The 15,439-nt window shown below is 38.5% G+C and overlaps 1 protein-coding gene across 4 annotated transcripts in view; it reads right to left on the bottom strand.

Annotated features, from left to right (window-relative positions):
* Window positions 1-7,067: 7,067 nt before the first annotated feature.
* PPP2R5E (protein phosphatase 2 regulatory subunit B'epsilon) overlaps window positions 7,068-15,439 on the bottom strand; it is a 75,253-nt gene continuing 66,881 nt past the window's right edge. For 2 of the 4 annotated variants that reach the window (XM_054068020.1, XM_054068017.1), the window contains exons 13-14: window positions 14,183-14,284; window positions 7,069-11,603 (exon numbers count right to left, since the gene is read on the bottom strand). In XM_054068020.1, coding sequence (XP_053923995.1) covers window positions 11,504-11,603; window positions 14,183-14,284 — 202 coding nt within the window. In that variant the 3' untranslated portion in view covers window positions 7,069-11,503. Of the gene's footprint in view, window positions 11,604-14,182; window positions 14,285-15,439 lie in introns of all 4 variants that reach the window. The other 2 variants (XM_054068018.1, XM_054068019.1) reach the window with 2 other exon arrangements.

The following is a 15,439-nucleotide window of genomic DNA, read 5'->3' as shown; positions in this document are numbered from 1 at the left end:
CTGCAGTCTGTAGAAAATACCTCTCCTGTATGCATTCCAAACAAAGAAAATGAACTTACGTTGTTTAATTTCCATTTTTTCTCACATCAGAGACAAGTAAGCAGGTTTTTTTAGGTATGTAACAACAATGGAGAGTCTCAGAGCAGAAAAGACAGCATGTTAGTAACTCTGGTTGTGAAATGACAACTGCACCAGCAAAGAGTAATTCCTTGTTACTGAAAGCGAAAGAATTATTTTCGATTTCCCCAGCAGCAGAATATAATCTTTTGAACAATGCTGCCCTGTTTATAAGCAGCTCTTTTGTACGCAGAGATCGTGTCTAGACAGCCTTATGAAAACTGCCTCTACTTAACATCACGGGGTTGGGTTTTACTCTATGTGCATAAGTGGTTACCTGTACACTCACATACTGTCCACAAATAAAGCAGCACACATTTATTCACGTTTTCCCTGGAGCTGATGGATGCATCATTGTAAGACAGACAGGAAGCAGCCCGGGATCACAGATTGCCTCTGAAGCTTATATCCATACAAGCTTTTGAGAGGTCACCCGGATAATATATACACAATAGCAGATGATATTAATAGGATAAGTTTACTGCAGGAAGAGGAAATGAGTCCACACCACTCCTGTTAGTACTGACTGGTTTCCCATATAGACACGGCAGATTTGTCCAATCTACTCACAGATCTTTATTTTACTTTTGGCAACTGCAACAGGACTTCCATCATTGACTCTGTCAGGAAGAGAATTAAGTCCTGCAGTTTATACAAGAGCTGGACTTAATCTGTCTCATCATGTTTCTGTATTTAGAAGAGGGAAGATCTCCATCATTCAAGCAAGCATGAGTGCACCCAAGGTGAAAATAAGTAAAAAAAGATTAGCTGTGGATAGAAAAACATAGGGCTTATTTTTGAGATAAAAACATAATCCCCATCTGTAGAGGGACAAACTCTGTTCCAGATTAACACACACCACTTTTCTATATAACCTTCTCTCTAAGCAATGACTTTGGATCGTTACTGACTTACTGTGTCCAGGACTTTCACATACTCATAGCAGAGGAGAGGATGTTGAACTAGAAAAGCCAGGGGAGAGGCACAACTTCACCTGCCAGGGATCCCACAGAAAGGTGGGCAATGAGGGCACGAGCTCTGGAGGGTGGGAGGAGCGCTCTCAAACGAAACAACTAGAGCCAACATAGAAGTCGTAGAATCACTAGGTTGGAAGGGACACACTGGGTCATCGAGTCCAACCATTGCTAACACTCCCTAAACCATGTCCCTCAGCACCTCGTCCACCCGTCGAGGTGAGCATGAACCCAAGGGGAAGATGAACAATATGATCTCCAGGTCAGAGGTATGCAGTTTGGGGCTGTGATAGCTTTGGCAATAAGGAGTGAGGGTTGCTTCTTGAGGGAGAAAAAGGATAGGATAGGATAGGATAGGATAGGATAGGATAGGATAGGATAGGATAGGATAGGATAGGATAGGATAGGATAGGATACACTCTCTGACAAGAGGAAGAAAAGAACAGTGAATGACAGAGGGCACATTAGGTTGGGGCAAGGAGGGATCAAGAGGTCTCCAGTCACTGAGACAATTAGGGAACTGTGTTTTAGGGTGAGAAACCTAAGAACTGGGGAGCCCAGGAGGAGTGAGTGGGGCTTACCCACAGCCCGCTCTCACCAGGACCAGGGCAGGGAGCAACTATACCAATACAAAGTGTGTAGGTCCTCTGCGCGTCGCTCATGCTCCTATCCCAGTGGCACAGGATGCCAGAAACAGGGTGCTCCTCACCTCCTCTCCACCTGCCCAGTCCTGTTCTTGAAGGCAAAAATAAAACCATCCCAACGCTGCAAGAAGATGTTTCCAGTCAGTAAGACATTTTCTGGGAGATGTATTAGCATGAACAAACTGATGAGGAGAATGAATGGGAGAGTCAGACTGTGAACACATGGAAAACAATTCAAGCTTACAGTAAAGGAAAATACATCTCAAAACTGTGTTTTGAGGGCTTCAGCCACTGCCAAGTAAGGCAACACAGACTGAGAAAAGCCAGTATAGAGGTACAGTCATGCAATTTAACTGACTGCTAGTATTTCCGGAGCAAGCCTGAAATTGCTCCTTCCAAGACTTACCTGTATTTTGCACATCCTGGCTAGTAAAAAAAGATTTTTGTAAAGGAATTTCTTCCCTTTCATCTGATTTATTTTTTTTTTGCTATGCAATAAAACACTAAGATACAATACTTTTCCCAGTTCTGTCTTTCAACTGTCCTACTACAATGAATGAAGGTTGGTTGAACAGTCCCATGAAATCAAACTTACGCAGAAAGGACAGCGTTAGTGCTGGAAATTGATTTGTTATTTATTACTGCAGGATCTGAATTTCATGCTCACGCTCCCTGCTGCAATAACGATGCAACCAAACCAGAATATCCTACGTCAGTGACTAATTGAAGTCTGATCAAAAGAAAATAGCAGTATGACATTAAATGGCTTATTTGTAGGTTCAGTTTTCCTAGAAAATGAATCCAAGCATTTACATTTAATTATTAGATTTCACATCCCAACAATAGGTTGGATATTCTTCCAGTAAGTTATAAACTGAATTCATTTCATTGCCAACAATTTAAACTGGTTTAGTAATTTAGAATAGGAAAAGATAAAGCAGTTTAATGACAGTGGATTTAGCAGGGATATGAATTATGCTTGATTAGAAGGGGAGAAAAACCGGGAGGAGGGGTGCACATGTCAACACTCTAATTTAGTTAATCTCTTTTCCGAGGCACTGAATTCACAAACTAAACAGTAGACTCTGTACATTATAAGGCTTACGAGGAGCAGCTGAGGGAGCCAAAGCCTTGAGAGGAGGAGGCTGAGGGGAGACCTTATTGCTCTCTACAACTGCCTGAAAGGAGGTTGTGGAGAGGAGGGAGCTGGGCTCTTCTGCCAAGTGTCAGGGGACAGGACAAGGGGGAATGGCCTGAAGCTCCGACAGGGGAGGTTCAGTCTGGATGTCAGGAAAATTTTTTTCACAGAAAGGGTTATTGGGCACTGGCAGAGGCTGCCCAGGGAGGTGGGGGAGTCACCTTCCCTGGAGGTGTTTAGAAGATGGGTGGACGAGGTGCTCAGGGACATGGTTTAGTGACAGATAGGAATGGTTGGACTCGATGACTCAAGAGGTCTTTTCCAACCTGTTGATTCCATGATTCTATGCCTGATACCGGCTTCAAGATTGTGTGGTCCTGTGTTTGAATGCCAGAGCCCTTTCTTGGTTTGGTCAAGCCTGAAGTATTTGACGCAAACCAGGGGGCTGCTGTTGGAATAGCCCCACTCGTCATCCAGGCAAGGAGTCTACTATCCCTTCATGATAAAGTTTCCTCAGGGAATAAATTCTGCGTTATCATGCCATGTGTACCTGACTGCTGGCCGTTCTCCGCTCCACAGGTACTATCCCAGTTAAATTCAGAGGAATCAGTGCTCAGACTTGGCTCCTGTAAGCCATGTGTAGGAAGCCGTACAGGAGAAACACAGGAAGCCAAGGGTCGGTGGTTGTGCTGCTCCTGAGCTGCTCGATCTTTGTTACTGAAATGCATTTGGACTGCATGGGAAGTTGCTCGCGCTCACTTATTGTGACAAAAATAGAAGAAAATTCAGAGAAAAAGGAAGTCAAAGAAGTTGGATGGAGTAGAATGCCATGGGATGAGCAGCCACATCTGCTATCCTATATTCCGACAAAAAAAAACTACAAACCAGCCAGAATCCTTGCATATGCCTGGCCTGACTACACTATATTAACAGAAGAATCAAAAAGGACTACGCAGCCTGTGAGGAGCTCATCTTTGCAGATATTGCTCAGCCCTAAATTAAGGTGTTACATGTCCAGGAGCTTTGGATGGTAACTGCGCACTGATTTCCATGCACAGAGGAGGGCACGAGGGAGGAGGGCTGAAGGGTGTGCTCTAAGGGGCAGTTACACCAACCCTCTCTGGAAGCAGAGCTCTTGAAAGCAGCTCCTTTTTTTCTCTCATTTGGCTTCTGTGGTGCATGTATTTGAATTTAACATCAGCAGAATAATCCTTGGAGTAAGGGAAAACAGAAATAGGTCAAGTAGGGGAAGAAAAGGAGGAAGGAAAAATCATTCCTTGAGTGACCTTACATTAGGGTGACAAATCAAAGTCCTTATCTCCCATGTCTTTAGCTATTCCTGTCGCATTTATTGCACAAGCATTTCTAAATATTGGAGTAAATCTATAGAATTCATTATTTTCAAAGTACTTTACCAGAAACTCTGAATAACCGAATAGATAGGAATGGGATGTGAAGCAGGAGAGTGGTCTTTTTATGATTCACATTGGAAATTTTGGAGAGGTTTGGTCATCATAGAAAAAGAATTCCATCTGGATAAAAAAAAAAGCTTCAGCACAGTTTCTGCTCAGGCAGAGCTTCCTTGTGAGGTCTGGTGAGAACAACGCTCCACAGGACCTCTCAATAAACCCTCAGTTCTTTAGCTGACCACAAAGAAAGGCATTTGCTTAAATAAGGCTAAAATACCCACTAGTCTATCATCGCCAGTCCTGTCCCCTTATTATAATTTATTGAGTAGAACAACAAATTTTGCTCATGTTCAGTCCATTGCAAGTCTTCATGCTTGTGTTTGCAGAGCCTTGTGCAGGAAGCTGGCATCACTCAGCAGCACAAGGAGGAAGGGAGGGGGGGTGTGGGGCACCTCATTACAGTAGGAAATATTCTTCCCTTTGTATTCCTCCGGGTAATTTTTGTCTGGCCAGAACTGACGTTCAAAATCTGGTACATAATCACTCATCATGCAAACAATTACTGTCTGGTGAGTGTCACAGACAGCACATAGTGGTAATATCCCTTTGTATTTGTGAAATAGTCTGTGGACTAATAAATTAATTACCACTGTCTGAAATCCACATTTCCTTGCTCCAGAAATCAAGAGTGTGTTTTGCCAAGTTTCAGTTTATTCGACCACCTGTGAACCGCAGACTCCACTCTGCTGCCTCTAAGATGCCGAAAATGAACACTATATAAGGAGATGCCCATCTTAGTTCAAGATAGTTAAGCATAGAGGACTTTTCCACTTACGCATGTCATCTCCATAGCCAAAGTAATAGCTAGAAAATCCTGGGAATCACCTCATAGTCTTAGGAATGACTGATGAACATCGCCTATAGTCCTACTCAGTACATTTCACAGAATTGAAAGATGCCCCAATTGAGGTGGACTGTTTGACCACTTTGCTTAGACAGCTGGACCACAACATCTGCTTCACCAGAAGGTGAAGAATCAAAACTCTTCTGAACTCAGCCCAGAAAGAGGTTTGCAACCTCTGCCTTTTGTTGCTGGAGGTCTGCACACATCCTTGTACAAACACAACGCCTTTCCTTCTTTGCTGTCAAGGCAGTTACGCTCGAGCTTCATTCTGCTTTGGCTGCAGTTGACATACGTATCTTTGGCACACAGCTCCGCTCACCGTACGCTCTATAAATCTCTTGGGTTTATATGCCTCTTGGGTTGCCATTTTCTCCGTTGGTGAAGTGTAGAGGCTTTGTATACAAGCAAAAGCTTGCCCCAGGTGGTGATAAAATTAAGAATTTCAAAATCAGGATTCAGAAGCTGTATAGAATATCCCTTTCTCCTTCTCTTTTTTTTGGAAGACCTTCCCAATCAAAAAAAAAAAAAAAAAAAAGAAGAAAAATAGTAAGATAAATTTTCAGTATGACAATTTCTCACGCGGTGGAGATTTCCAAAAGCCAGCTGTCACTACTCACAGCTGGTTACTACGCTTTCTTTCAAGGTTTTTACTAACAAATTGAGAATATTTCCTTTGGCTTCAGCATTTGATCGTTAAAACCATAGATAGCTCCAAACTCACAAGGCAAGACATTGTATCAGTTTCCAGTTTGATACTCAAGATATTGCCTTACTGTACATTGAAACGATAATTGAATACATACTTGGGATGGGGTCTAAACTTAATGCAAGATAAACTAAGAGCTCCACTATTATATGAGAACCCAAAACATTCCTGAGAAGGACAAACAAAGACGAAAAACTAAAAAACGAGGTAAGCAATTATCATTACAAACAGTAAGAAACTAATTTAATAGCAATCCTTTAGAGGTTGTTCTCCAAGTTGCAATTTCTGAAGATAAATAGTACCCCAAAGGCCAACTTACTGTGTGTTCACTCTTTTTTCTTTTTTGTTAACTTCTTTGGGAAATACTCGCCTTGCACTATGAAAAGTAGAGACGTGAGATTTGTAAGACAACATTCCAATCACTTACAAGTATTTAAAGAGATCTGTAATAATGAGCTCTTCTAACAAAGGCATGCAAGATCCAACTGCTGAAAACTTCATTTGGGGAGAAAAAGGCAGAAAGAATTAAGAATTAGGATACCGAAATAAATCACATAGGCAACCACCACTTTAAAATCAGAAGTAGATGTTGAATGTGTCTTGTCTCCAATATTACTGCAGCACCTGTACCTGTGCCACTTCTGCTAAAGCCATTCACCAGCACTACCCTCTACCAGGCTCTATCCGCAGTTCTCTCCAGAGGGAGTTTCCCACGCACAGAACCATCTTAAGCCTTTGTCGTTGCTTCCAAACCTCAGGGCAAAGCAGCACAAGGCATGAAGAGTAGAATGATGCTATAAAAGAACAAGTTCCTTCAACAGCTGCAGAGTGCAAAGATTGAAGAGTTTATGAAGAACACTGTGTAGATCTAATGCCTCTTTTCTGTATCCTCTGCTCTTTACCTCCCTTACAGGGATGGCTGTGTGCAGCACCAAGATGCTCATCATCACAAAAGGACCTTTAAAAAGTAAACTTCATGAAAATTGAGCATTGACTGCGGTAATCTGAGCAGAAACTTAAGTTACCATCTCATCATTTGGGTGGTTTTTTTCCTCAAACAAGTGTCTTTACGGTTAACACACGTGAATGGGTACACAATCACTGGAAGTTCACTGTTGAAAAGGTACATGAAGTCTAGACGGAAGGAGGTGGAAAAAAAAGCCAAGCACCTGGAAAACACTTCATTGCTTCTTTATTTAGATGCACCCACAGTACAGAGCCTCTCGAGCATGTGCAAAAGAGGAGGATTACACATTTATAGCTGGGAGCACCACTGAGTTCGAGTTTCTTTGATACCATTTTTAAGAAAGTAAACTATTTCCAAAGAATGACATTTGAATCCAAGAACTTAAGACCTGCTCGTATTTTATCCAGAGGTGGAAGGTGTTTTTCTTTTATTATTACTTCAATGTAGAGTAGAAGACATTTTCACAGTCTGGTTGGACCAGTCTATATATTTTCATATGCACCTTTTAATATATATAAAAAATGTTTCATTTTTCCCTCCCCTTACCCACAGAGAGTTAAACGCATCTAAGTTTAAAAACAGTAATGGACCAGAGCATTCCTATGGGGAAAAATGAACTTTTGCTGCCCTCTCCTGCTTAAACAATGAAATGCTAAAATATTAAGATCTATGAATCTAATGCTAAACTTTAAACAAAAAGCATGACAGGTCATTCGCTATACTACAATCAAAAATAGGACAACAACAAGAAATGTATCAGTACTATTTATATTTGAAAACTCCTCATCGTCACATGAGGTTATGAATACAACATATTTACAGTGAGTGATCCAAATAACAGAAACTTGATTTCAGAGAGGTCATGTTAAAAGCATATGTTTCTGTGGATGGGAAGCAACACTTGGATAAAAGTTTTCAAACCTAGTTCCATAGAAGATACTGTTTCATAGACTTCAAAACAAAAAAAAAAAAATTGGGCTATACAAAATCTGCTGCACACACCCACTAGAAAAACTAATTTGTGGCTCACTGCAGGACTGCTAAAGGAAGCAGGTGAGCAAAACCAAAAAAGCTGCATGGAAATAAAAACATTCTTCAATCTTGCGCATTGTCACCTTTGTCTTGTAGGGCAACTGCTTTGGGAGGATATCGTTACACAGTTAAGAGAAAAGGCCATCATGTTTTCCAAGACAGAACAAAAAGCAAATTATTTCTATTTTATTTGGGGTGAGAAGGATCTGGTCTTTCCCAGTCCTCACAAAACAATAAAGAGTTCTTTAAAGCTCCTAATACATTTTTCCTTTCCATAGAGTTAAGAGAGCCTCAGATTGTACTTGCACATCTATAAGTACAGCTGTTGTATTTCTTACTCAAGCAATTCTTGTCTCAAACACCCTCAATTTTTCCATATATTAAAGAGGATAAAATAATAAATTAAATCCTTTTACTTATGCTAACAAAAGCAAGATTATACTTATTGTAACCCTGCTAGCCAACACTCCAATGGCATTAGAATACTTCTATTTAAAATATTCCAAGCTTTGGAAGAAAGACAAAACCCCTTAAAAGCAATGAAAGGAAAACTATAAGGGAGAGTTGCAAGATGAAGAAAACGATGTGTGCTCAATTTGAAGTATACAAGAGGAACTTTACTTCTACAGCTGTTATATCCCCATGACCTGATGCAATGCCCTAGTACTGAAAACGCAGCTCTTTCCTTTTATCAGAGAGCATTCAATCCTTTCTCCTGAAACCAATATGGTACAGGACACGAGCGACCACTCAGCAACTGCTGTACAAGCAGTTAATAAAAAGATTTACACAAATAAAGGTAGTTTCTGGAACCCAAGAAGCAAAAAAAAAAAGCAAATTAAATAGACGCACTGATCACACTTGGGCCCATTCGCTGCTGCCTTCTTTGCCTACAACTCCAATGGATACCAATGGGAGCTCTGCAGAGTGGCAGGACACCGCATTTGGATTGTGCCAAACAGTGGATCCTGGGGGTACGGTCGTATCTTTGTGGCAAGTGCTTCTTCATGTACATCACACAGTGCAACCTAGTGTCGTATCAGCCTTTTAGAGTCAAGTGACTAATATCACATTGTCTTATTCGTTTTAAAGAAACATTCTTTCTCGGAAGTGATAAATCATCTATAAACTCTAGATACTCCCCGCTATCCCCACATCAGAGGTAACATCAGAGGTAACAAAATATTGCAACCCATCAGGTTCTCATCAGTTTTGTATGATCAATACCAGAACGTCATGTCAAAACCAAAAATAGTTATGAACAAACAACACTCACCTAAACTCTAAGTACAGGACAAGGTGCTTCTTCTAATTTCACATTGTTGTATTTTTACTCCACCAGGTGGAAAACATTAACCATTTTTCCTCCATTCCATCTCAGTTATTCACAACTGAATACAGTCTTTAAGTACGACTTTAAGTCCACCCTCTTGTAAAGCATGAGATCATTTCACACAGAAATCACACTAGCAAACATTTTTTGGTAACAGAAATAAAAGACTGTCAAAATCAAAGGGCCAAGGGACATGGTTTGTTATAAATTCATTTAATCTTCAGTATTTCAGCTTGCACCTTTGCTTCAGCACTTCAAAATAAAATGTTTCAACTATGACAGTAACTGCCTAATTTACATTGCGTCCCAGTCAGTGTTCTTAAAAGAAGCTCATATTAATCCCATTGAACCATGTTGTGTTTGGTGTTGCATATGACTAGTTCCACCTTTTTTTTTTTTCCCCAGAATTAACAGTGTCAAGTTTTTACAAAATCGTTGAGTTTACAACATTTGTGTCCGCAGACCCAGGAGTACAAACTGACCTGATAATCCTGAAACAGTCAGTAGTCTAGGAGGGAATTACTTTTTACTGCTTTTCTGTGCCTGAAAACAAGAAAACTTCCAATCCTACTGTATATTTAAATGGTAGGAAGAAAAATATACAAGCTTGTATTTATACTGTATTTCTATCAATGGCAACAGGTCATAAATTCATGTTTGCAACTATCACAAAGACTCATGAACACCAATTCTGTTTTATACTGTAAATACTGCTGGATTGATGGTTTCGGATTATCAATTCACTGTTGTCATATGTCTACAACAGTTCAAAAGCATCCTGAAGAAAAATCCCGAAACACATACCTTTCGGTGTATAATAATGCAACTGCATTAGCTAAATATATACTGTACATAAGTCTTATCAGCATTTTACCTACCAAAGATGTAAGATTCCACTTTCAAATACAAAGCAGATAGCCAATAATGTATACTTACAATACAGCCCTCTTCTTTGTTTTTGTATTTTTTTCTTTTGTTTTAAACAATTTGGTCACAATGCACCTTTGATATAAAAGCATTTTAAACTTTATTATTAATACTCAGAACATTAGGATTTCCAGAATTTTTTTTTTCAGTAGCATTTGTAGAACCACTTTTGGTAACAAATACAGTAGTTAGGAATGAGCATCCAGATGAGAATGCAGAAGTATATTATCCATAATCCTTTCCAACTAAGATCATAGGGCTGGTACTGTGATGAGTAAGAGTACTAGAACCACAAAAACACTATAATATGTTTCTTAGAGGCTACATCCTCTTTTGCTGGAACACTTTATAAATACATATTAAAAAGTAAGGCAACAACTCCAAACAGTCCAAACTGCTATCTCAATTCAATTTCCAATTAGATCTATGATCACTGGAGCTCAATTTCATGCTTGCACTGTTTAGCGTTTGTCTTTAATCTTTCGAAATGGTCCAATAAATCATACTGTAATAATTTAGCAATTAGTACTCCTCAAACAACTCCAGTATGTGCATCCAATTCCATATCACTAATACTGGTTAGATACTGAAGTCCAGGGTGTTACCATTGCCCATTTTTAAAGGATTGTGGACACTAATTTGGATTTGCAACAAATAGGTGCATTAATCCAAAGCTCCCTTTCCTACTATGTTTATCACCTACTTGTCTTTTAATTCCTAATGTTCAATTAAGGAAGCACCAGAGACAGTCTGGTACTAAAAAAATGCTCACACCAGTAAACAAAACTTTTATTCAGGACCTATGTTTTTCATGGCCCTGATCTGAATGGACATTCAACTCATGAAGATGTGCAAAAGGAAAAGAAGTCAAATTACAGTAAAGTTATCCAGAGAAGGAGGATGTTACACAAACTCATAAGGAAATGACAGTCTTTTTTCTCTTTTACTATAAATACACTTAACAGTTTAGCAGAAAGACAAGCTAAATTTTAAGATTGTTCACATTTGAAAATTGTATTATACTCTCTGCTAACGATAAATAAGGAACAGGTCCTGACAATGGAATTTGACATCGCAATTTTCATCAACAGATCTTTGAAGACTGGTTTTAAAGAAGGGTTAAAATAACAATTATGTTTGCAAAGTTCTGAGAAGTCCATCTGCTGTCCAAACTTTGGATGAAAGTCCTTATTTTTTTCCTTTACTTAGAGACAGGTATATACAGTGCTGTTGTAATAATGAAACAAATGTGAAATCTACTGTAAAGTTGCACAATACAGAAAACTGTTGCTCCATCTTCTACTACATAAATGTGTGACTCCACAGGTTAATAATGCTGTTTTGTGTTTTTGTTAAGTTGGAATTATTCCATCACGTCTAAGACCTCTCTTTAATTCCAAATCCTCCAGTTTTTTCCACAGTTCTTCACGCTCTTTCTCTTTCTTCTTCTCACTGACAGACAAAATAAAACAAGGAGTTAGCAGGAAAGAAGTCTGTAGAATATTTATGTTAAAAATTATATAGTTGACATACTTAGCAGCACTAATTTTGTTGAACACAACTGCAATTTTCCTTTTTTCCTAACATATATTTAATTATGTAATTTTTATTTTTTTTGTTACCTACATAAATATCACTAAGCAAAGCAGTATGGAAAGAACATAAAACATAAGTCAAAAAGTGACAGTGTTCCTGGAGACTGACAGGTAGTGGTGAATTAAAAAAGCAGTGGACTTTTATTATGGAATAAATATATCATGATTATGAAAATTAATTTCAGGATTAGCTTGTGTTTTAACTATTTTCAAGTTTATTTTTTTTGAGCAAGTTATTTTTTAATCTTATAAGTAGCAGCCACTTTCTAGAACAAGCGTTCCCTTATTCTTTTAGAATCATTTTTTTCCATTGACTGGTGGCCTTCACATAGCTTTGGTAGCAGCGAAGGGACAGTTCAAGCTACAAGATGTACCCCTTTTGTTCAATGATTTGCTCTTTTCGCTTTCTCAATCCCCACCAGATCTACATAGCATTTGTCTTACCAATCGACTTTAACAGCCAATTTGATAAAATTAAACACTTAACCTAACATTTACTTTACCTCCATTACTTGCTTTCCAAATTTCCTGTGTCTGCCATACCTTACTTTGAATAAATCTCCTAGATACTGCAAGGTACAAAATGCTTTCAAGTTTCTGTTGCATCACCTTGCAGCTTCAGATAGAAATCTAATCATTGAAGAGATACAGATTCCCTATCAGTCACATTAGAGAATTCTTGAAAAATATTTCAGCAGATTACAAACACTGCTACACGTCTTCCATTTAGTCAAAGCCCCAACATCTGGCTCATTCATTTGAAATTTTAATTTCCCCCAGAATATTTTAAAAATACAAAAAAACACAAACAACTTTCAGACAAATCCCTGAAGAGCAGTTTAAAAATAAAGAGCTCACTGTCAGTAGAAAGAATTTAAAATTCAATATAAGAATAAGTGAAATAGCCTGACATTTTCAGGCTACTTACCAGATATTTATTTTCTAATCATTATGAAATATATGCCTGCTTAGCTAAGCTAAAAGACTGTTGGAGGACAATCATCTCATCCAACTTACCTAGTTGACCTATCATAGTCATTAATATTGAACAAGTTTCTCCTCAAGCTTTAAGTAATATCAAAACTACCCTTTTGAAATGTGGTTTTATTAAGATGCTCACAGTTTTCTGTAAACATTAAGGAAAATAATTTTTAAAATGCTAAGTAGCAAATAAAAATGCTGGAGTGGTTAGCACCAGCCGTGATGGGAGATACAAGGTCAGCAGGTGCAAGAAAAATTCTTTGTGCAGTTCAGTCAATAAACCTCATCTATTACTCAGACATGGGACATGCTCCTACAGTGTATGGTCCTGGTAAGAGCAGAGCTCCACATTTTAAGGGCCAAAGGGTAATCAGAAATTGATTTAAGCCACTGAGGTCCCTCAGTGAGTGGATGGATTACATGACCAGTCCTAAAACTCTCTGCCCTGTCTAGTAGAAAAACATGCAGTGTTGTCTTGACTGCACTAGCACATCAAGCCTTATTTATCAACCTCTATCTAGAATTCGTCTAGCATCTTAGCTCAAATACATATCCAAGTCTCTAAAAATAGCAGGCTAGTTCATTAGTACTGTAAGCGTAGGGGTTTTTCTATCTAAGACTTCGTATTTTGCAACTAGGCAGAACAAAAGGACTGTGCGACTTCAGTCACAGAGAGAATCCAAGAGCCTGTAGAGACTGTACAGTAACCCAACAAGGTCCGATGGTATATGGTACCCTTTGCTTCACTTGGGGGAACCCTGAGTCACAGAAAAGGTATGACTTAAATGAAGTGGCAAACTGCCCACCAGAGTTCCTGAAGCTTCCTCATTGTTTTCACCTTATGGTTTGAATAACCTGAAATTTCAGAGAAAAGATGCTCCAGTATGACTGGAAAATTAAGCTTAAGGAACATAGGAGAAAAACGAAGAAGTGGAACTAATGATCATGAGTGGTGTGTCTAATAGATTCTGCAAACTAAAAGACTTGGATACAGCAGGACTGCTGAATAAGAAATGAAAAGGTTAAGAGATGCCTCTGCTTTAAGACCACACCTACCCTGCAAACAGTAGTTTGGAAAATCAAATCTTTGGGTTCTTCCTCATGTCTCTTTCCAAAGCTCAGCGTAACTTTCAAAGTGTTACCTTTAAATCCTTGTTTTTTTCTTTTATTATTGAAGATATTGATACATTTAAGACTTTTGGAATAGAGAGTCAAAAGGAATTCCATGAGAAACATGGATTCCCAAGCATTGCAAAGGGTACTGTATTTCATAATGTGTTAAGAACAGCCTGTACATGATATTACCTTACATCCTGCAAACAGAAGGCTAAAAAGGGGGAGAAATGAGGCATTCTGAATATTATGTGTGAGATAATGCAATTGCATCTGAGTGTAAGGGGAAAACTGAACAGCAGGCCTTATGCACAGCTGACAAAAAAAGCTGTAAAAAGTTACCGCTGACGATCTGACTTGTAAGTGGCTGTCAGCTCGTCGAACATGGTGCTGTTCATTTCCATAAATGCCTTCAACACATTGTAGACCAAAGCCACAATAGCCCTGTGAAATATTAAAAGAGAAAAAAGAAAGGATTCTATTAGTTTCAGGTGAAATCAAATGTGAAATAAAGGCATCTTCTCTTACCGGCATTGCCACAACCAATTCTGCACTTGCAAGTATGATAATGTTAATCCTTTGATTTCAGTGAAACTACTTTTGATTTACTTATTTAAAGGTGAGGACCAACTTTCATGCCTCTGCTGACTACTTAAATGCAGCAAACCAAAACTCTAGTGTAAAGGGTAATAACAGAAAGCTATTACATATAACTACAGACCCTTCCCTCATGCTCTGGAGAAACTCTGAATGCAACTCCAGGGATTCAAATCATCAGTGCAGGCAGAGGAACAGAATCTAAACATGAAATGTGAGTGATTCATATCTCCTTATGATTTTTCTATGAAGCTGAATATTCAGTGCATCTTTGCAAAAGAAAAGGCTGTATTTCAAGAGTGATTTCCTTGTGCTCATACATTTCATATTCATTTTCACTTTGGTACAGCAAAAAGACTCTTAAAAACCCACAAATCCTTCAGATGAGTCCTGCAATATCTATGTAAAACCATATGTGTATGTATATATATATAAACACACATTGAAAAATTATATTATATATCTTCTATATATATAAATATATATATATATATATACAAACTCTACATCACTGTATAAATAATCTGTCTTCTTTGCTTATTGCTGTTCCTGACCTTACCCAAGAGCCAACACAAATGCTTATTTGAGTTACTTAATTGCATAAAATATAACAGGCATGATCTGTTCATACAGGAAGAAATTATGTATAATAAAAATAGAACGTCAAAAAGGCTTCAAAAGGGCATTCTGTCCCACGAAAGGTAAAAAAAGGTAAAATGAGTTTACTCTTTCATATCATTTCAGTGGATAACTAACCTACAACATATTCGAATTTCCAGGGTAAGATGAGATAGGTCTGCCAATACTGTGATTACCTAGAGGTCAAAATTCCTTTCTGGCAGAGTTTAAGATAAAGAAACAACAAAGGAACTGAAAAGAGAGAAGAGAAACTAATCTAAAAGAACTTTGAGACTTTGGAATACGTTATCAATCAACCAAGAGATTCCCAGTTTCTCATCCGCTACTAGAGTTGTCAAATTCAGACAAGGAGCTGCTTAAGAA

The sequence above is a fragment of the Cuculus canorus genome, chromosome 5 (assembly GCF_017976375.1).
Source record: "Cuculus canorus isolate bCucCan1 chromosome 5, bCucCan1.pri, whole genome shotgun sequence".
Taxonomy (NCBI): domain Eukaryota; kingdom Metazoa; phylum Chordata; class Aves; order Cuculiformes; family Cuculidae; genus Cuculus; species Cuculus canorus.
This window is presented reverse-complemented; position numbering and strand designations above follow the sequence as displayed.